At 36.6% G+C, this 21750-nt stretch overlaps 3 protein-coding genes and 2 non-coding genes across 8 annotated transcripts; 2 read left to right on the forward strand and 3 right to left on the reverse strand.

The window, feature by feature from the left end:
- Positions 1-430: 430 nt before the first annotated feature.
- Positions 431-502, forward strand: TRNAK-UUU. Its single transcript has one exon. It is a non-coding gene; the product is annotated as a tRNA-Lys (tRNA).
- Positions 503-550: 48 nt separating this feature from the next.
- LOC109181756 (serine/arginine repetitive matrix protein 1-like) lies at positions 551-3184 on the reverse strand. 3 transcript variants are annotated; one of them, XM_019331664.1, is made up of 2 exons: positions 2256-3184; positions 551-2108 (listed from the first exon to the last, which is right to left on the reverse strand). In XM_019331664.1, exons 1-2 carry the CDS (start codon positions 3073-3075, stop codon positions 790-792), a joined length of 2139 nt encoding a protein of 712 aa, XP_019187209.1. In that variant the 5' UTR covers positions 3076-3184; the 3' UTR covers positions 551-789. The 3 variants fall into 3 exon arrangements, with proteins under 3 accessions (XP_019187209.1, XP_019187210.1, XP_019187211.1); XM_019331665.1 differs by having other exon boundaries at positions 551-2087; positions 2235-3184; XM_019331666.1 differs by having other exon boundaries at positions 551-2585; positions 3013-3048.
- A 3102-nt stretch (positions 3185-6286) lies between these two features.
- Positions 6287-6360, reverse strand: TRNAR-UCG. Its single transcript has one exon. It is a non-coding gene; the product is annotated as a tRNA-Arg (tRNA).
- A 4952-nt stretch (positions 6361-11312) lies between these two features.
- LOC109181757 lies at positions 11313-13457 on the forward strand. Its single transcript, XM_019331667.1, has 2 exons — positions 11313-12779; positions 13091-13457. Exons 1-2 carry the CDS (start codon positions 11543-11545, stop codon positions 13132-13134), a joined length of 1281 nt encoding a protein of 426 aa, XP_019187212.1. The 5' UTR covers positions 11313-11542; the 3' UTR covers positions 13135-13457.
- Positions 13458-19864: 6407 nt separating this feature from the next.
- LOC109181758 lies at positions 19865-21323 on the reverse strand. 2 transcript variants are annotated; one of them, XM_019331670.1, is made up of 3 exons: positions 20617-21323; positions 20437-20478; positions 19865-20232 (listed from the first exon to the last, which is right to left on the reverse strand). In XM_019331670.1, exons 1-3 carry the CDS (start codon positions 21224-21226, stop codon positions 19907-19909), a joined length of 978 nt encoding a protein of 325 aa, XP_019187215.1. In that variant the 5' UTR covers positions 21227-21323; the 3' UTR covers positions 19865-19906. The 2 variants fall into 2 exon arrangements, with proteins under 2 accessions (XP_019187215.1, XP_019187213.1); XM_019331668.1 differs by lacking the exon at positions 20437-20478 and having other exon boundaries at positions 19884-20271; positions 20548-21280.
- Between the last annotated feature and the right edge of the window lie 427 nt (positions 21324-21750).

Here is a 21750-nt window from a genome sequence, read left to right on the forward strand (position 1 = left end):
TTCATATACAATGATTGTCCAGGAAAGAACTAAGAACTAATTGCAGCCGTGGCACCCACTTATCAATTATTTACTTTCACTTAGGTGCACTATATGAAACTATTACTTGGACTTTTAAACACAATTTATTTTACACTTCAAGAAGTTCAATTATTTAAAAAAATATATACCACCGCGTTAAAAAAAATATAGTGCTTTTGATCTGTTAGATCTGACACATAAACAACAGCTATTAATTCTCAATTCTCTCCTAAACAGTTAGTTCTCACCTAGTCCGTCTCCTATGACCTCCTATATATATATATATATATATATATATATATATATATATATGATTTGATATAAATGATACGTAGTAGATACGAAGTATATTATTGATAAAGTTCTTAAAATCAGTTATATATAATCACATAAATATATAAAGTCATCAGCCGTCTTAGCTCAGTGGTAGAGCGCGTGGCTTTTAACCACGTGGTCGTGGGTTCGATCCCCACAGACGGCGTTTGTAGGTTTTTAACCCCTATTGACCGGCCTGACCACGAACATGGGATACACAATTTTCTATGGTTATATCCCTGAGAGAACAAATACATTACATTTATTCAAGCATCACACAGTATTTGATCAAGTACTCAAACAGTAAAACATCTTAGCACAGATTAAACACACACTTTTTGGTTTAATTTTCATATGCAACTAGTGTCATATTGGTAGCTAGAAACTATATGCAGATAAGTGAGATAACACAGCCACAGTTGCCAGCAATTGGATGTGGGCAAGTTTTCCTGATTAGTTAGGTAGGAAGGTGCCACCATATATCCTCACAGCATCTTCACTATTAAGAGCTCCTCCATAAAATCCCATACCCATAGGTGCTGCTGCAACTGGCTGTGGATACCCAGTAGTATATCGCCTCCTTGCTTCCATACTGTCAATTACTGGAGGATTTGGAGTGATTTCGTTCCATTGTGGGCCGCTAACGCGCACTCCTTGGGGAGGAATCGGGGTGATTTCACTCCAGTGTGGCTTCTCTGATGCAGTAGGATATGCCCCTGTTCTTTTAGCTTCCTCGATGACTTTCATCAGATCGTCCACGTTGCTCGTGGCGCTGGTGAGAGTGGAACCGGGCTGTTTGTACCATCTTCCGTTGAAATCTGCAGCCTTGGTGTTGCCAGCACCTTTGGTGTATGAGATTGGTGTTATGCTGCTACTCTTCTTGGAGTTGCCATCGTCGAGATTATCATGCTGATTCTTGCTTGGTTTCTTGGAGGAATCCTCTTGAGTCGAGGTTATACGTGTTGTGGCCTCAACTGGTGCACTCTTTGGATTAGCCAAACCATGAAACTCCTCTTCATTGCCTTTCTTGATGTGCCCTCCATCATTGGATTTAGGCTTCTCATGTTCTTCTTTGCCATCTTGGGCTTTCCTGTTAGGCCAATTAGGCCTCTGATCAGACTCCCTAACTTGCTGTGTACTCTCCTTATTGGAACCTGCAGACCTTGCATTGTCAGCATTCATTTTGTTTGGGATTGGGCTTGATCCTCTACTGTCATGAATGGTCACTTTCTCAAGCTTGTTGTGCAGTGGGCTAGTATTTCTCTGGTCCTTCCCCTTCTCTACATATTTAGGTGGAGAGTAATCATGATTGCTAGGCCAATTAGGCTTAGTAGTATCTGAGTTTGGATGAGCCATCGGTTGATGCACTATTGATCTGGGTGGAGAATCATCTCGAGCTTTTGTCCAATTAGGCCTAAGATTAGACTTGGGGTGGGATGACTCATAATACTCAAAGGTTCTAGGTGGAGATTCATTTTGAATAGTCCAATTCGGCCTAGTACCTAAATTTGGATGGTTTAATTCTGGAGGCATCATGGATCTAGGTGGAGAGTGATCTCGCTTACTAGACCAATTAGGCTTATTGGCACCTGGGTTCTTACGAGGCATCAAATGATTCACAATTGGCTTGGGTGGAGAATCATCTCGAGCTTTTCCCCAATTAGGTCTAGTATTAGAGTTGGGGTGAGACTCATAATACTCCATAGCTCTGGGTGGAGAATCATTTCGAATTGGCCAATTTGGCCTAGCACCTGAGTTTGGATGAGCCATAAATTTAGGTGGAGAGTCATCTCGAGCTTTTGTCAGATTAGGCCTAGTATTAGAGTTGGGGTGAGACTCATAATACTCCATAGCTTTGGGTGGAGAATCATTTCGAACTGGCCAATTTGGCCTAGCACCTAAATTTGGATGAGCCATAAGTCTAGGTGGAGAGTCATCTCGACTACTTGGCCACTTGGGTCTAGTACCAGAGTTGGGATAGCTAACCAACCTAGATCGCGTCATAATTCCAGGCGGAGGGGGAGACTCACTTCGACTAGACCAATTAGGCTTAGTATCCAAACTCCGACGACTCACCTCATTAGGTTGATGGTATCTAGGAGGGGAATCATCATAGGTTGTGTAAGTAGACCTAGTACCTCCATTAGGACGATTTGGCTCAAAAGGTCGACCGTTGTGACTTGGGGGAGACTCATCACGGCTCATCCAAGAAGCCCTGCTACCCCAATTGGGACGATCAAAATGCCCATTGTTGTTGTGCCTAGGAGGAGACTCATCATGGCTCATCCAAGAACCCCTACTACCCCAATTGGCACCATTTTGGCTATGCCAATTAGGGTTGGCTCCCAAATTGTGACCAACTGGACGGCTAAGAATTGGAGCACCTGGCTGCATGCTGGCCTCCATCTGAACTTGGTTGAAGAAATCTTTAACTTTCCCAAGTCTATCAAGATTCTCCTTGAGGCCGCCATTACCATCTTCATAAGCACCAACAATTCTTTCCTCCCTCACGGGCTTACCATTGATAAGAACTCGACGAGTGACCACAGGCCTCACAACCTCAACAACCCTTTGGGTCTTCACTACATAGTTGTTTAAGCCCTCGGCGTTAGGATAGGTAGTCATCATGGAGCTTTTCCTTTGCCCACCATCAACCATGAACGCCGGTTGGCTTCGCATATGGTCTTCATATGGATACTCATCATCATGCCCCAGTTTGCCATTATCAGAAAAACCCATTGATATGATCAATCAATAGGCCGGCTAGAATATATATTAAAACTAGTATTACTTCTTTAAGAAAGTTGTTGATTTGGATTTCTTTCTTGTTTGGATGATGCTGGTTAAGATATGAAGCTACTTCTCTATTTAAAGAGTGAGGAACACTAGCTAGGCAGACAATATTCTATTCTCACACTTAAGTGTAAATTATAATATTATTTCCTACTCTATCAAGACACTTCGTGGCGTGTCTAATAACAAAATAATAATAACATTATATTATGAGAAACTAACATTTTTTCCCTATGAATTATATGGTTTAACATTTTTTTTCCTCTGAACTATTCATGTATCTACAATAGCTCCTCAATTATTTTAAAAATAACAAGTTTTCTCTCTTTTTGTTAAATGGACTTTTTATCCGTAAAAATAAATATTTTATTTGTTTTTCTTTTCTAACAAGTCAATGCTTATATTAAAAAGTAGAATAAATGCGAAAAAAAAAAAAAAAAAAAAAAAAAAAGAACAACCACCATTTACAAATGTTATAATTATAATTTTAAGTTTATGCTACTAACAAAATTAATATTTAAACACAAATAATTCATCAATGATGATTAATTATAATTATAATATTAATGTTACTAGCATTAGGTTAAAATTATAACTATAATATTTATAAATTATGTATGTTCTTTCAAAAAAAAAAAAATGATGTCTGTTTTTATTTTAAACATTTTTTCTAATTCCCATGTATAAGCAATAATTTATTGGGAAAAAAAATAAATGAAATACATGTTCTACCTTTATTTTTAAGGGTAAAAATATCTTTTTAACATAAAAGTAGGGAAATTGAAACTTTTAAAATAATTGAGGTGCTAATGTGGATTCAGGAATGGAGAAGCGCAATAACCACATAATTCAGGAAAAAAATGAGTCATTTTCAATTATATTATTTTGTTGAATTGAAGTGTCATCATATTGGTCTTGGTCAAGTTCAGTGTATAATGTGATATTATATGAGATTTTTCACTGGTCCATTTTCCTTTTCTATATTTGGATTCTTTATATATGCTATTCCTATCTTGAAGGAACCAAATTCTTTTCTTATATGTCTGGCATCAATTATAGATATTTATCTGAAATTTGTTACTAACTGGCTCTTTCTGATAGGCCCTTCAAAAAGAAGAATAAAGTGGTTGAGAATCACTTGTAGCATAAGAGCTAAGTCTGAATTTGTCCCGTTCTGCTCCAACAAGTTATCCATAGTATTCCAACTTCAGATTAACATCAACAAATAGCATAATTAATAATTAATAACTGGGTTGGACTTCCATTTGGAAGGTTGTGAGTTCGAGCCTCAGTGGAGGCGTTATTGGTTCTTTGTGTTTTAGTATGTTGAGAAAGTATATGAACAGATACTACAATGTAATAGAGCCAGTAGCATTCAAAAAAAAAATAATTAATTTAATTAATAATTATTCTTGGAAAAATTTCCAAATGAGAATTTGTGAGATGGGCGGATCTAAGTTCTCAGAAGTATTACATTATTTTTATTCATAAGTATTGCGATTTTCCTCATAAGTATTACAATTTTCTTCATAAATAATTTTTCAACTCTTAATAATATTACATTTTAATTCAAATGTATTATATTTTTTCATTAAAAGTATTGCATTTTCCTCATAAATATTACACTTTACCTCATAAGTAATAGTCAAGCAATTGACTTTCAAAAAAAAATAGTCAATCAATTTATCAATAATTAATATTAAAGTTTTTTCTCATAATAATTATTTTACCCTTAAATATTACAATTTGATTTAAAAGTATAATAATTTTTTTTTCAAACGCATTACACTTTCCCTTATAAGTAACAAATAATATAATTTATTATAAAGAAATATTACATTTTTTAATATAAGCTAAGTATTACATTTCATTTTAACCCGACCCGTTTTATAAATAATTTATTTATGAGATAATAATGTCACAATTGCATGATGCGCAACTTGACTTCCTTACTTTGCCGGTCCAACCTCACCAACTCAGGTCGGCTAACCTTGGGCCTACTCTAAGGCTTGTTGTCGAACTCCCTTTGTGAGCATATAGCCATTAACGTGCAATTCAACTACCAGCTTAAGCTTTTAGTTGAGATGGAGCACGTGCTTCAATTTGGTATCAGAGCCAGACGGTTTATCGGTCCACGTGTTGCTTGGAACCCACCGCACACACGTGAGGGGGCGTGTGAGCATATAGCCATTAACGTGCAATCCAACTATCAGCTTAAACTTTTTGTTGAGACCGAGCATCGGTCTAATATTATATCGAACAATACGTGTGTGAATATATTTTGTAAATAAATTATTTATTAAAGTTGATTAATTTATTAGATAATATATTTTCTAATTTATTTATGAATTGATTTAGTGTTGTTAGACAAATTGAGGTTCAATATACTTAAATGGATGAATTGCCAATTGAAGTATACTAAAATATGTTGCTAAATTATTTAATCAAATGCTGAATTATTTTTTTTGAGCAATGTTACTTTGCCAATGTGCAAAATATGTTTTGTGATTTAGTTGTAGAAAAATATTTCAAAACAAAATGTAATTTTAAGGAATTACCGAGATTTTCTTAAAATAAAATTAAAAAAAAGGAATTACCGAGTTAAATTAATCTTTTTTATCACATGTAGGTCAAAGTACTTATGAGGTCCCTGTACTACAGTCTTTTGTTCAATTTAGTCCTTCTACCTTAATTTTGTTTAATTTAGTCCTTGTACTTTAAAATGTGAAACAATTAAGGACAATCGTTGATATGGCGTTGACATCTTATCTGTCACATTATCATACTTACATGCCAACTCATATATTATTTTATAAATATTTAAAATTACTTATTTTTACCACCAATATATTACATAATATGTCCAAAATAAATACATAAATATCAATTATTGTCCTTAATCGTTTCACTTTTTAAAGTACAGGGACTAAATTGAACAAAATTAAGGTAGAAGGACTAAATTGAACAAAACGTTACAGTACAGGGATCTCATAGGTACTTTGACCTCACATGTATGGTGGGTAAAAGCGTAATTTGGATTAGGCGTTGGTGTTGAACTATGAAATAAAGAAACGCCACGACCTGTATTGTGGGTAAAAGCGTAATTTGCGTATGGCGTTGGTGTTAACTGTTAAACTACGAAATTGGAAAGCAGATACGACCACAGTGGGAGTCGAACCCACGACCTTCTGATCCGAAGTCAGACGCGCTAATCCACTGCGCTATGCGGTCAGATGCTGAATATTAAGCAAAGAAATATTTTTATTCTAAATACATTAGATGAATCAAAATCCACATACTTGTAAATTTAATATGCGTATGGTAAACACGTTTCCACATAATTTCTTTTCACCGTTGCGCCCTATTATTGTAATTGTACCTTCCTTGAGGCTGCAGTGAGGCATCATAGTAATAATAATCTGTCCTTGGAGTTGGCCTTATGTTATTCTTCTTCGGTTCATATATCATCTTGATACTGCCAATTACTATTTGGAAAACCATTTGTTCTATGCATGGGTGGTGGGTGAGTCCTGTGTGATACTTGTTTTGCTGTTTAACCCAGCTGCCATTTCCATGTTTTGTTTCATGATCTGCCCTATGCTATTTTGAACCAAAATTTACGGTACAAAGTGGACCTTGGCCTCTACCGTCAAAGACATGGTATGAATGTTTTTTTATTGATGGTCCACACTATAAAGTAGACCTTGCTCCATGGTACGTATAACAATTGAAAGTGGCAAATTATTCTGTGGACCCGAGTCTACATTGCAAAGTGGACGCAGGTCCAAAATTACGCAATTTATATACTGAATGTTCACAACTCACATATTGAATGTTCATAATTTTATATGCTAAATGTTCACAATTTACATACTGAATGTTCACATCTGATCAGTATGTAAATTGTGAACATTCAGTTTATAAATTGTGTATTTTAGACCCGAATCTACATTGCAAGGTGGAGCCATGTCCATGGCATAACTGTTTGTCCAAAGTTGGCTGGTCTTTACACGCTTGTTAGTAAACGTTTGAAATGGGTTTCCCTCCAACGACACATTTCTAAAACGCCTATAAATACCATATTCCAAGACTAAAGAATGTAGTGCTGGTCAATTCAAAATTTTCTAAGTGTTCAAAGTGTAAAAAAACAAACTATATATCAAGTAAGACCAGTGAGAGAGAAAGCTTAAAGTTTCTATCCAAATTCAAGAGACTTGTACTGCGAAGAAAGCTCATATCCAAATTGATCAACCAAGTTAAGTTGTTAGTTGGAGATTGAAGAATCCTTTTCTTCAATCCATTTGTATGATGAAAGCTAAGTAGAAAGATGCGGAATAAACTCGATTGAGTTGAAAATATCTATGGAGTTCAAGGCTTGGACGGCCTTAATGTTTGTACTAAAGGAATAGTGCAATCTTCTCTAAGCATTTTAAGGAAAAGAGTGAAATTGAGTTGGCGGAACCACTATAAATAATCTATCTCTTTAAATTACTGTTTTTACATACTCCATAATATTCATGCAAACTTAATTTTTCAAGAATAGATACGTGTAAACAAACTAACAATGATATAATTAATTTCCCGTATGTAAAACTCTCGAATCATTAAAGTAGAAGTAACCATGCATTCGGAACTTATTCATTTGAATCGTTAAATTTTTAAAATCTGTATAAGTCTATTCATCGATCCCCTATACACAGCCAAAACTTAAAACCCCTACCCGCCGGGACCAGCCATCTTAACAGCCCGTCCTCCACATCGTCTTTACTACGCAATTTATCGAGCGCGCGGCTTGTTGAAGCAACCTGGAGCAAGGTGTCACCGTACTTGTTCACAGCGTTTTCGTAGTCTTTACTATTCAGAGCTCCATATTTAAGAAGAGATCCATTGCGGCTTGTTGAAGGACGGCTAAGAACCGGAGAGTCGTCATTCAACAAATCTTTAACCACTTTGCCATTACTCCACACAGCCATTGATCAATCAGATCAATAGCCCAGAAATGTATAGTATTTCTTCTTTAAGAAACTTATTGCTTTCTGTCTTGTTTGGATGAAATGATGCTGGTTAAGATATGACACTACTTCTCTATTTAAAGCTGGCTAGTATAGGGCAAGATGGATGGTCATTTAATTTTCTTGTTTTATATTGGGATTCTTACTTTATATATGTTTTTCCTATCTTGAAGGAACCAAATTCTTCTCTTATACATATGCCTGGAATCAATTTTATTTAATTATCGATATTTATCTTAGCTAGCTGACTCTTTGTGATATGCTAACGAAAAAGAAGAATAGAGTTGCTGAGAATCACTTGTAGTATAAGATAGAGCTAATATATAATTACTATGAATATGTTAGGTATCGAAATTTAGTACGCAACGGAAGAAATCTTTCAAACAGACTTCTGCCTCCTAATCGTATTCGAATCACGGCAAACTCCAATTTTCACACTTCGAGTGTGTGAGGACTCCAAGAAGAATAGCTAAAAGACCACAATAACAATATATTTCTCTGCTTCTCATCTTCATATACAATGGACTTATTTATAGTAATTTACTAATACCTATAATAATTAACCTACCAAAACTATACTAAGTACTAACTATACAAGGTAATAATCATACATAGTTTCCCTAGTTAAATTAAACACAATATTACTCTCCCACTAATTAAGTTGTACTATCCTAATTATCCTACTAATTCTAGAAATATAATTAATTCTTCGTAATTATGCTACGAGAATAGCAAGCTCTCACCTAGTTGTAACTTGTAATTGAATTATAATTCAATGAAGGCCTCAATTACATGTTTGGTTGGAAGAAATTGCAATTCTCTCTTTTGGTTGAATTGAAATTTATGGGGTATCCCCATGAATTGCAATTCAATGCTTATGGGGAAGGAAAAAATAGAAGAAACGACAAAAGTATAATTGCTAATTGTTATTATCATTGTTATTACACAATGACATTTTAGTCTTTATACCACTTTTTTACTTTCCATTCCCAATAATTATATTTCTCATCACCAAACAATTTAATTTAAATTCCTAATTTATTCTTTTCCTACCGAATTGCAATTCATTTCCTTCCTCTAACCAAACACCTCCTAATTGATAAGACATATACCATCCATGATTAGTAGAAAAGTAATTGAATTTAAATGGGCATCAGATTTATAAATTTTTATACTTCTTTTATATCTATAGGACCAAAAGTATCACTTAAATTAATATCAAATTAAATTAGAGATTGAACAAAATAGCGACATCATGAATAAACAAGAAATTGAATTATGTGCTCTGTTGAGCCGGGGTGTGAGGGGCCCTTAGGGTTGGGGTTCAACCTTTTAGAAGAAGAAACTGAATTATGTTTGCATGTGGCCAATTTATTCTTTAGAGAGATTGTTAGGCCGGTTTCATTGTATGCCACGAACTATTGTTAGTGACGGGCAATAAAATTTTTAGTCAATTTAGGAGAGTTTTGTGGGGCAAGCTAGCTTGGAACTAAATTGCTACTTCGTATTTTTTACCTCTTGTCACCCACAAACATATATATGGTCAAATAGAGGTTGTAAATAGAACCTATCACAACTCCTTTGTTTGATTATCATAAAAAAGAATTTGAAAACTCTGAGCTGTTTGAATTGTTTTTATTTTAATTAGCGAAAATTAGTTATTTCTAACTAGGATAGAATTAGAGAGGCATGAGTATGCCTATACTTAGTCTAAACTTGTGTTATTTTCGGATCTTTTGGCTTAGCAGCCTTAGCTTATTGAATAACAACATTGTTGCTTTTCAATTTGCTTTAAGTACTTATCTTTATCTATCATTTTCGTGTGGATATTCTTGTTTAAATTGATGGTATTTTTGTTCTACTTTAATTCATGGGAGACTAGATCAAGTGTTCTTTACAAAGGTGTTAGGCTCTTGGTAACCATCTCAAGGTCCACATTTCCATGTTTTATTTCATGATCTGACCTATGCTATCAGACTTGTTATTTTGAACCAAAATTTATAGTACAAAGTCGTCTAACACATAATCAGAATGTTTTTTTTATCCAAGGTCCACACTATAAGGTGGACCCTAGTCCATGGTATAACAATTGAAAGTTGCAAATTATTCTGTGAACCCGAGTCTACCTTGCAAGGTGGACCTAAGTTAAAAAAAATACACAATTTTATATGTTGAATGTTCACAATTTACATACTGGATGCTCATATTTTTATATACTGAATGTTCACAATTTACATACTTAATGTTCACAATTTTATATACTAAATGTTCACAATTTACATACTGAATGTTCAGAATTCAAATTGTAAACATTCAGTATGTAAATTGTGAACATTCAATATATAAATTGTGTATTTTGAACCCAGGTCCACATTGCAAAGTGGACCCAAGTTCATGGCATAATTGTTGGTCCAAAGTTGGCTGGTCTTTACATGTCGGTTAGTAAACAATTGAAATGGGTTTCCCTCTAACGGACACATTTCCAAAACTCCTATAATATCATCTTCCAAGACTAAAAGAAGGTGTTGTCTATTCAAAATTTTCTAAGTGCTCAAAGTGTAAAAAACTAACTATCAAGCAAGACCAATGAGAGAGAAAACTTAAAGTTCATATCGAAATTCAAGAGACTTGTGCGAAGAAAGCTCATATCCATATTCAACCAAGTCAAGCTATTAGTTGGAGATTGAAGAATCCTTTTCTTCAACCCCTTTGTTTCTCTACTTGATAGAAGTGAAAAGAGGTGAAGTAAACTCGGTTGAGTTGAAAAACATGTGGAGTTCAAGGCCGACTTTGTGTTCAAGGCTTGAATGTCCTTATTGTAGTAAAGGCCAGAATAGTGCAATCCTCCCTAAGAATTTTAAGGAGAAGAGTGAATTGAAGTACATTGAGTTGGCCGAACCACTGTAAAAATCCTTCTCTATTCCTTTAAATTATTGTGTTTACATATTGTATAACATTCACAGAAACTTAATTTTTCAAGAACAAATACATGTAAACAAACTAACAAGGATATAATTAATTCCCGCTATGTAAAACTCTCGAATCGTTGAAGTAGAAGTAATCCTTCAGAGTTTCTTCATTTGAATCATTAAATTTTTAAAATCTATACAAGTCTATTCATCATCCAAGTTATGACCACACCGCCAGACCAGCCATCTTAAGAATTGAAAGCCTTCTATCAAGCAACAATATATAAGGGTCATCTATGTAATCTGTATCTACTAGTAATCTGCCTAGCATAACCGTATAACCGCCTCTTATTTCTCCTTTATATACACTGTATAAACTTCTTGGACTGCAGTTAGTCAGTTATGAAATACAGCTCTCACTTTTCCCTTCCAACTTCCAATCACAAGCTTTCCACATGACATTTCATCTCTCTGCTCATTCTGTTCGCTGATATGGTATCAGAGCGTGGAAGAAGCAGCTACGCAGCCGTCGTCATGTCTAGCACAGGAGATTCCGGCCAAAGGACGCATCCGTCAACACCGCCGGCCAACCGATCACCCAATCGCTCCACGCCGAGCAACAACCTCCAGAGAACTTTGACTCCGCAGCGGAGCAACAGATCGGAGGACATAGACAACCCTCTGTTTCTGAATAGCAATGAAAACACCAACGCTGTACTCGTCAGCCCTCCCCTCACAGGCAGCGCCAACTATGGAACTTGGAGTGTATCCATGAGAGTTGCGTTGGAAGTAAAGAACAAGTGGGCCATTGTAGAAGGCACCACAGTCGCACCGGACAGAAATCATGCGCAGTATCCAGCTTGGAGGAGGTGCAATCTCATGATATGTGCGTGGATCTACAAAGCCGTTCATCCTTCAATCGCGCAGAGTGTGATGCACATCCAAAACGCGAGAGAAGTGTGGAATGATCTGAAGAAACGCTTCTCTCAGCGAGACGCACATCGGATCTCATCTCTGCACATGGAGATCCAAAATCTGAGGCAAGGAGACATGTCGGTTAACGACTATTACACACGCTGCCGGATTCTATGGGAACAGATGAACGAGCTCAGGCCATTGCCGATCTGTAGATGTGTTCCTCAATGCTCATGTAACGCATTTGATGAAATCAGGAACGAGAAGGAGGTCGATCAGATCATCAGGTTCTTGCAAGGATTGAATGAAGAATACAACTCACTGAAGTCCGGAATCTTAGTTCTGGATCCTATGCCTGACCTGCACAAAGTATTGGTTATGGCAGAGAAATTTGAGAGACAATTGAAGATCGAGAGTCTGAGCCTAGGCCATATTGAGGTAAATCATGCTAACGCCGTCCAAACTAATCCTACAGATGATCAGGAAGTGGTGGCTGCTGTTGGATACAACAGTAATCGAAGGAATAATGGCTTTGGAACTGGGAACAAGTCTGCAAAATGTACCTATTGCGGTATGACGGGGCACACAATTGAGAAGTGCTACAAAAAGCACGGTTACCCCCCCCCCCCCCCCGGCTGGGTACCGGGATTCAAATCAAGGGGCAAACAGCAAGCCACGGCGGCGGTCTCTACCCTCAATGAGCCTAACACCAACGAACAGCTTCAGAAACTTATCTCCCTTCTACAGGTCCAAATAGGACAGAATCATCCAACTTCAGCTGCCGTTACTCTCACAAAATCATCACCTGATGAAGGCAAGTCTGCTTACTATAATGTTGTTAATTCTATTCATTTACAACATTCTTCTTGGATCTTGGATTCCGGAGCTACTAATCACATAGTATGTTCTCTGGATTTCTTTGAAACATACTATCCTGTTAAAGGAACAAAAGTCAATCTGCTTGATGGAAAGCAAGCAGAAGTCATGCATGAAGGGCATATAAAACTAAGGAATGATCTAAATCTGGAAAATGTTCTGCACATACCTTCCTTCAACTTTAATATCATTTCTGTTAGTCAGCTGCTTCAAGAATCATCATATGAACTGATTTTTAACTCTCATCAGTGTCTTCTTCGAAGCAACCATGGGAAGCCGATTGGTTTTGCTAAGGAAGGGAGTGGCCTATATCTGCTCACTGAGGCACCTGAAGTACAGATTTCTGTCCAAGATCGATATATCATGTCATGTAGTAATGAAGTATGGCATAAAAGATTAGGACATTTTCCTTTCAATAAAATGCATTTACTTGCTGATATTAGTGTTTCCCATTCCAAGAAAGTAGCATGTGATATTTGTCACTTTGCAAAGCATAAGAAATCCCCTTTTCCTGTAAGCAGCACTATGTCAAAGACTTGTTTTGAGTTGATTCATGTTGACATCTGGGGACCCTTTGCAGTTCAATCTTTGAAAGGGGAAAGATATTTTCTGACAATTGTTGACGATTATTCTCGTTTTACATGGGTTTACTTGATGAAGAATAAATCCGAGACACAAAATTTAATCAAGGCCTTCCAGAAGCTGATTCATACACAATTTGGCCTATTAATCAAGATCATCCGTAGTGATAACGGATTGGAATTCAATATGAAGGATTTCTTCGTCAAACATGGGATAATACATCAAAAGAGATGTGTCAACACTCCACAACAAAATGCGGTGGTGGAGCGCAAACATCAACACATCTTGAATGTGGCGAGGGCTCTAAGGTTCCAAGCCAATCTTCCATTGGAGTTTTGGGGGCAATGTATCTTGCATGCCGTTTATCTTATCAACCGCCTTCCATCCCCGGTTATAGGATGGTCAAATCCTTATAGAAGACTCTATGACAAGGAACCAGATCTCAACATTATCAAAGTCTTTGGTTGTTTATGCTATGCCTCCACCTCATCCGTATCCAGACACAAAATGGCTCATAGGAGCAGAAAATGTATCCTCATTGGAATGCCTGCCAATATAAAGGGCTATCTCCTATATGATTTGCATGACAATTCCATTTTTATTTCACGTGATGTTGCTTTCTATGAAGGGCAATTCCCTTATGCAGATAAAGAGCACCCGAGTGTTGATAATGCCTCATCTCCAACCGGTCCATCTCTGCCGGTAATTCCTACTCACAGTCATGAAGTCTTTGACTTTCAACAACCTGGATATAACCAGCCCCAAATGAGCAACAATCCGATGGTGATAAGGGAGTCTCACATGGACAACAGACTCCTTCCAAAACCAGTGGATAATAACCATGATGAATCACTGGACAGAAGAATGCATGAACCAGCATGCAATAACAGTCCTACTAGGGAGGAAGTACATGGTCCAATGTGCAATGACAGTCTAACATTGAATGATTCCCCCACTGATGACAGCAGCACCACAAATAGAAACACAAGCCCCTCTGTTTCTCCCATGCCAACCAGAAAATCCACCAGGACACGCCACCTGCAAGATTATTATTGTGAGTCTGCCTCCATGAATGGAACCACTCCTCATCTATTATCCAAAGTCGTCTCATATGACTTTCTTGAGCCAACACACGGAGTGTTTTCAATGGCCGTTACTGCCATCAGTGAACCGAAAACATATTCACAAGCTGCCAAACACAAATGCTGGAGAGAAGCCATGGATGCAGAGTTAGAAGCACTCCAGAAAAATCAGACATGGGAGTTGACAGACCTCCCTCCTGGCAAACATCCTATAGGATGTAAATGGGTCTACAAAACCAAGCTGAAGGCAGATGGCACCATCGAACGACACAAAGCGAGGTTAGTTGCGAAAGGCTACAATCAACAGCTTGGTATAGACTATTTGGAGACTTTTTCTCCAGTAGCCAGAATCACAACCATTCGCACCTTCCTCGCAACTGCAGTATCTAAGTCTTGGCACATTCATCAGATGGACATTAACAATGCGTTCCTTCACGGAGATCTTAATGAAGAAGTTTTTATAGAAATACCCCCCGAATTTCAGAATGCTAATCCTCACAAAGTCTGCCGGTTGCTAAGATCTCTGTATGGCCTTAAACAGGCGAGTAGACAATGGAACGCAAAGCTAAGTGCAGCCCTATACAACATCGGATTTGTTCAGTCAAAATCCGATCCTTCCCTATTCACTAAGGGCAATGGTGCTAACTTCATCGCCTTACTTGTCTACGTGGACGATATCCTAGTCACCAGTGCAAATATGAAGCTTATACAAGACCTGAAATGCTTCCTGGATGATACATTCAAAATTAAGGACCTGGGAGTTCTTGGATACTTTCTGGGAATTGAGGCAAAAACATCCAACAAGGGACTCAATCTGTGCCAAAGGAAGTATGCACTAGAAATATTGGAGGAGGCCGGGTTTCTTGGATGTAAACCTGCAAACACACCAATGATGCCAAACCTGAAGTTGAATAATGATGGAACACCCCTTGCCGATCCCAGTAGCTACAGAAGATTGATGGGCAAGCTACTATATTTGACAGCTACAAGGCCGGACATATCATATGCCATCCAACAATTAAGTCAATTTGTGGATGCTCCTAAAGATCAACACTTAGCAGCTGCCCATCGAGTACTCCGATATATAAAGAATGCCCCTGGACAAGGATTATTTTATCCATCAAACACAGATTTGAAGCTCAAAGTCTTTTCAGACTCGGATTGGGCATCTTGCAGCGAGACACGAAGGTCCATAACAGGCTACTGTATATTCCTTGGCTCATCTCTAATTTCGTGGAGAGCTAAAAAGCAAGCAACAGTATCAAGATCATCCTCCGAGGCCGAATACCGTGCCATGGCAGCCACGGTCTGTGAAGTACAATGGCTCACTACCCTCCTTCGAGACTTCCATGTTACAATAGATACACCGGCAATCATGTACTGTGATAGCAAGTCCGCAATGGCCATCGCCGAGAACCATGTGTTCCACGAACGCACCAAACACATCGACATCGGCTGTCACATTGTTAGGGAGAAATTGAATCAAGGACTCATCAAGCTACTGTCAGTGACGTCCTCCAACCAAGTAGCAGACGGTTTCACTAAGCCCCTCCCGGTTACTCAGTTCCATATCTTCAGGTCTAAGCTGGGCATACAAGATGTGCACGCTCCAGCTTACGGGGGGGTATCAAGCAACAATATATAAGGGTCATCTATGTAATCTGTATCTACTAGTAATCTGCCTAGCATAACCGTATAACCGCCTCTTATTTCTCCTTTATATACACTGTATAAACTTCTTGGACTGCAGTTAGTCAGTTATGAAATACAGCTCTCACTTTTCCCTTCCAACTTCCAATCACAAGCTTTCCACATGACATTTCATCTCTCTGCTCATTCTGTTCGCTGATACCTTCATTACGGTAGACGTCTTCACTACCCGGAGCTCGATATTCAGGAGGAAATCTGCCTATAGCTCCATCGTTAGGGAGTAAGGTGCCACCGTACTTCTTCACAGCGTAGTCTTCAATACGCAGAGCTCCATATTCAGGAAGAGATTCGCCTTCAGCTCCACCGTACTCCACGTCTTGTTTACTTAGAGCTCCATAGTAGCTTGGAGGGGAATCATCATAGCTTCTGTAAGTAGACATAGTACCATCGTTAGGGCCGTACTTTAGCTTAAAACGTTGAGCACTGTACCTAATAGGAGATTCATCGCCGTATGTCGAAGCATCCGAGTAGTGAGCTGGACGGCTAAGAACCGGAGCAGCTGGCATACTGGCCTCAAACGGACCTTCATTCAAGAAATGTTTAACCACTTTGCCATTATCGGACAAAGCCGCCATTGATCAATCAATTCAATAGCCCAGAAATGTATAGTATTTCTTCTTTAAGAAACTTATTGCTTTCTCTCTTCTTTGGATGATATGATGCTGGTAAAGATATGACACTACTTCTCTATTTAAAGCTGGCTATGCGTGAATTATTTAGCTGCACAGTTAGGATGAAGTAACCTGGAGGGTGTAGACTCATCCATCCTTAACTAAAGGTCAAAGGTTTAATCATTGATTTTAAAAATGGAAATGCCTACCATTCAGCGAGGAGATTAGTGTACTAAAAAATAGTTACGTTCAAGTGTCAATGTGTCATTATAATATTGGGATTCTTAGAACATTCACAATGGTTGGGGAGAATGGAGGATAATGTAAGAGTGATTAGGAAAGAGAATGTGGGAATGGGAGAAAAACAAAAAAAAACAAAAACAAAACAAAATTAATTTAAAAAAATAACATGGTCAAGGCGCGCCTGACGGGCCCGTGTGGCTGGCTGTTGTGCGCGAAACGCGCACAGCAGCTTATTATTTCTGATATTTCTCTTCCCTTGGGAATAGAAATATCTTAACATTTGCAGGACAAATATTTCATCATTTTATGTATTATCCCCACCCCACATCTATAAATAATCCCACCCAAGTTATTTCTTATTACATTAACCTCATATTATCCACGTCGACTTTTTTTTTTGAACGAAACAGAGCAAATATATTAGACCAATAAAGAGTTCAAAAAGGGAGGAACATCACACCACTAACTTAATTAATCACAAAAAAATAATCTAAGACTAATTCGGTAATTTCATTATAGTTAAGGAATTATTTCAGTAATTAACTCACATTTAAATGTGAGAAAGTTTATGAATTTTTTAGTGTATAGTATCTTGACCTCTAATTTGCATATATTGGTTATAGTTATTTTGTTCATTGCAATAGTGTCAAAATCACACATATGATTTAGACTTTGAATTATTATTATTATTATTATTATTATTATTATTATTATTATTATTATTATTATTATTATTATTATTATTATTATTATTATTGTTGTTGTTGTTGTTGTTGTTGTTGTTGTTGTTGTTGTTATTATTACTATTATTATTATTACTATTATTATTATCACTATTATTATTATTATTATTATTATTATTATTATTATTATTATTATTATTATTACTATTATTATTACTATTGATGGCGATATGGGACCATAGGCAAATTATGCTGGGCATCCGTATGCACCATGCATGGTGCATACGGATGCAAAAACGACGTCGTTTTAATAAAACGCGCGTCTCCCCTTTAAAAAAATCAGGTTTGATTCCCAACAACAACATATGAACTAAAATTTCTGAATCGATGAACTATAATTCCATAATCGATGAACTATAATTCCATAATCGATGAACTAAAAATTTCAGAATGAATGAACTAAAATTCCATAATCTATGAACTAACATTTCAGAATCGATGAACTACAATTCCAGAATCGATGAACTATAATTCCATAAGCAATGAACTATAATTCCATAATCTATGAACTAAAATTTCAGAATGAATAAACAATATAATGTTGTTGCTGGGAATCGAACCTGGATTTTTTAAAAAAGGGAGACGCGCGTTTTTTAATAAAACAACGTCGTTTTGGCATTCGTATGCACCATGCATGGTGCATACGGATGCACAGCATAACTATCCGGGACCATAGGGGGGATATATTTAATTGGGAAAGTCTTGGCCCAATTGTCCAAGTGGGGTGTCCATCTTTATGGACGAGGTGTTGACCCATTAAGAATAATGGAAATCTGTTGGACTAGTAGCCTAATTACATTTTTTTTCATTCAGTTATCTAATTGCATTTTTAGGTTACGTTCAGTGGCCAATTTGAAACTCATTCCTTTAAAATAACACAAAATCTCAATAATTAACCCTGCTCAGTTATCACTTTCTCTGTTCTTTTAAAGTTCCATTCACATTTGGATATAAAATTGTTAGGTAAATTTGTTGTTTAATTAATATTTGTTGATAACAAATAAATTAACTTATATGTGTACATATATAGTACATTATATTTCATAGAAAGTCAAACTTAAAACTTTAAGATTATAAAGATAATTGCAGGACCAACTCGGCTGATGTTGTCCTACAATCTAATTTTAAACTATAAGTTAATGACACATATAACATACTCCGTATTAAATACCAATTATTTCAGGTTCCAGGATTTTTAAATATGTGAAATCTTATCTGTCTTCTTATGAACTACTGAAAATTTTCCTACCAAAATGGCCGGAGGACTAAGATTAATCGCAGGTTCAATTCGTACTTAAGCGCCATTTCACATTTGATTTGTTTCACATATATGAAAAAAGGTGCACTCATACCACTTACCAGCCATCAATTTTGTCAAATTCAATGCTTATAATTTTGGTAAATTATTTTGTTAGGGGTTAGGGCATATTTTACAATTTAGTGCTTGTATATGAGTCATATGATTAGAAGTTTCTCCAATGGTTATATCATGAATCAATGTGCATGTAGTAACATGAACCCAAATCATCCCTAATTTTTATCTTTCATCGTTTTTAACTTAATTTAATATTTTTATGAAAATGAAATTAGTACTCCGTATATTATAATATACCATCAAAACTCTAATTAAGAGATTTTAAATAACACCTCCCATTGATATTTATTTTTCTATATAGGTATATAAAATCACTACTATAGCTAGGTTAATAAAGTAACAACTACATATTCATAAAATTATATTAATATTGTAGATTCATAAAACTATTATTGTATAATATTAAAATTACTAGGTCACTACAAGTTTATAAAGTTACCAATCCAAGTTCGTAAAGTTTTAAGGTTTATAAAACCATTATTATAAGTCATTAAATAACTACCACAAGTTAATAAAATAATTACTATAGGTTCATATAGTCATTATTGTAGAGACAGCCTTTATAAGTTTATATGTATATAATTGTATATGCTATTTTACATACTTCAACAACTCATATATATATATATATATATATATATATATATATATATATATATATATATATATATATATATAACATCTACTTTTAAAATACAACCCGTTAAAAGACATTTTTCTTAATTATCAGTCAGCAACACGCCGTTGTACTTCTTCTCTGCCCAGTTGCTATCAATTACCGGTCTACGGTACGCAGGTCGCAAATTCGGATACGCGCCGCCGTATCGCAGTCGCAGTTGTGGTGGAGGATTAGGGGTAATTTCTTTCCACCGCTGCGCCCTATTATTGTAAATGTACCTTCCTTGAGGCTTCAGTGGGGCATCCTCATAGGAATAATAATCTTGCCACCCGTTGCTGATATTTGGCTTGTTGGTAACCCACCCTGCCATTTCCATGTTTTGTTTCTTGATCTGACCTATGCAGTCAGACACATAATCTGAATGTTGTTTTGGATCAAAATTTACAGTATAAGGTGGATCCTGACCTCGACCGTTAAACACATCATCTGAATGTTGTTTTAGACCCAAATTTACAGTATAAGGTGGACCCTGACCTCTGCCTTTAAACACATTATCTGAATGTTGTTTTGGACCCAAATTTACAGTATAAGGTGGACCTTGACTTTTGCCTTTAAACACACCATCTGAATGTTGTTTTGGACCAAAATTTACAGTATAAGGCGGACCCTGACCTCTGCCGTTAAACACATCATCTGAATGTTGTTTTGACCCAAGGTCTACAGTACAAGGTAGACTCTGACCTCTGCCGTCAGGCACATCATCTGAATATTGTTTTGACCCAACGTCCACAGTACAAGGTGGACTCTGACCTCTGCTGTCAGACACATAATCTGAATGTTGTTTTGGCCCAAAGTTCACACTACAAGGTGGAGCCTTGTTGGAGGAAGTGTTGTTGACCCCATAGGATAGTTTGTCATCCTTGGGAGGATCCATGGCTGTGCCTCTGTAATTTGTTGGCTTGATCACATTGTTGTTTGGATATGGGTTTGATCCGAGATTAATGTTTGGTACGATGATGGAGTCAACATCGCCTTGATCCTGCAGACAAAATTTATTGTTTGGTCGTTTCTTTGAGGAATCCTCTGCTGCTTTATCTGCAGGTGTAAAACTTTCTTGATTTCCCTTCTCATCATCATCATCATCTTCTTTCTTCGTCACCATCATCATCTGCCCAAAGTTGGTAAGTTTTGGCCAACTAGGGCGAGTGGCCATGTTGGGACCTGGACGGCTCAGATTCGTTGGCACTACCATCTCTGTGTCATCGTGGTTCAAGAAATCCTTAACTTTTCCGAACTTATCCAGGGTGTCCCTGAGGTTATTACGTCCTTTACCTTTATAGCCGCCACCAAAAACATATCGGCCCTTCATGTCATCTTCATTAACACTTGCTTTTCCACCAAAACCGTACCGTGCCGCCATTGATGAAAGCTTGATACAAGGGAGTAAGTTTATAGTTTTTTTTGGGTTGATTTAACCTAAAGTATTTACTTCCTCCTTTATAGACAATCAGTACAGTGTGTGCAAGACCGAATCTAACCTCAAGTCTTTTTTTTTTTTTTTTTTTTTTTTTTTTTTTTTTAGAGTTTTGGAAATTGTAATTTGTAAGTAATGTATTACAAATATTTACAACTGCCAACTGGTATTAATTAATGAATAGTCTCAATACAATCGCCTGGAATGCTAAAATATATGATATTCACTACATATATAATATTCACCGATCATGCGGAGGGCAAAGAATTTCCATCAAAATCTTTTACAATATGATGTGAAAATATAAATATATTCCTTTTCTAGGGCTGCTGGGCTGGTGTAGCTAACTTTATGGTAACTATAATGAATAAAAATAGTTTTATTATCACATTAAGATGGTGAAAGATATTAGTAGAATTTTTTATTATTTTTTTCACTATAGCATTATCCAAATATTCACTACATAATTA

The sequence above is a fragment of the Ipomoea nil genome, unplaced genomic scaffold (assembly GCF_001879475.1).
Source record: "Ipomoea nil cultivar Tokyo-kokei standard unplaced genomic scaffold, Asagao_1.1 scaffold1043, whole genome shotgun sequence".
NCBI classification, from domain to species: Eukaryota; Viridiplantae; Streptophyta; class Magnoliopsida; order Solanales; family Convolvulaceae; genus Ipomoea; species Ipomoea nil.

Excerpts from the sequence above, each read along its gene's own strand:
- LOC109181758 (XM_019331668.1), bottom strand. The coding sequence starts at position 21,226 with ATGGCGGCACGGTACGGTTTTGGTGGAAAAGCAAGTGTTAATGAAGAT. Across the intron at positions 20,272-20,547 it reads TGATGTGCCTGACGGCAGAG|GTCAGGATCCACCTTATACT; the intron begins GTCAGAGTCTAC and ends TTAACGGTCGAG.
- LOC109181756 (XM_019331664.1), bottom strand. The coding sequence starts at position 3,075 with ATGGGTTTTTCTGATAATGGCAAACTGGGGCATGATGATGAGTATCCA. Across the intron at positions 2,109-2,255 it reads AGATGACTCTCCACCTAGAC|TTATGGCTCATCCAAACTCA; the intron begins TTATGGCTCATC and ends CTCCACCTAAAT.
- LOC109181757 (XM_019331667.1), top strand. The coding sequence starts at position 11,543 with ATGGTATCAGAGCGTGGAAGAAGCAGCTACGCAGCCGTCGTCATGTCT. Across the intron at positions 12,780-13,090 it reads AAAATCATCACCTGATGAAG|TGTCTTCTTCGAAGCAACCA; the intron begins GCAAGTCTGCTT and ends AACTCTCATCAG.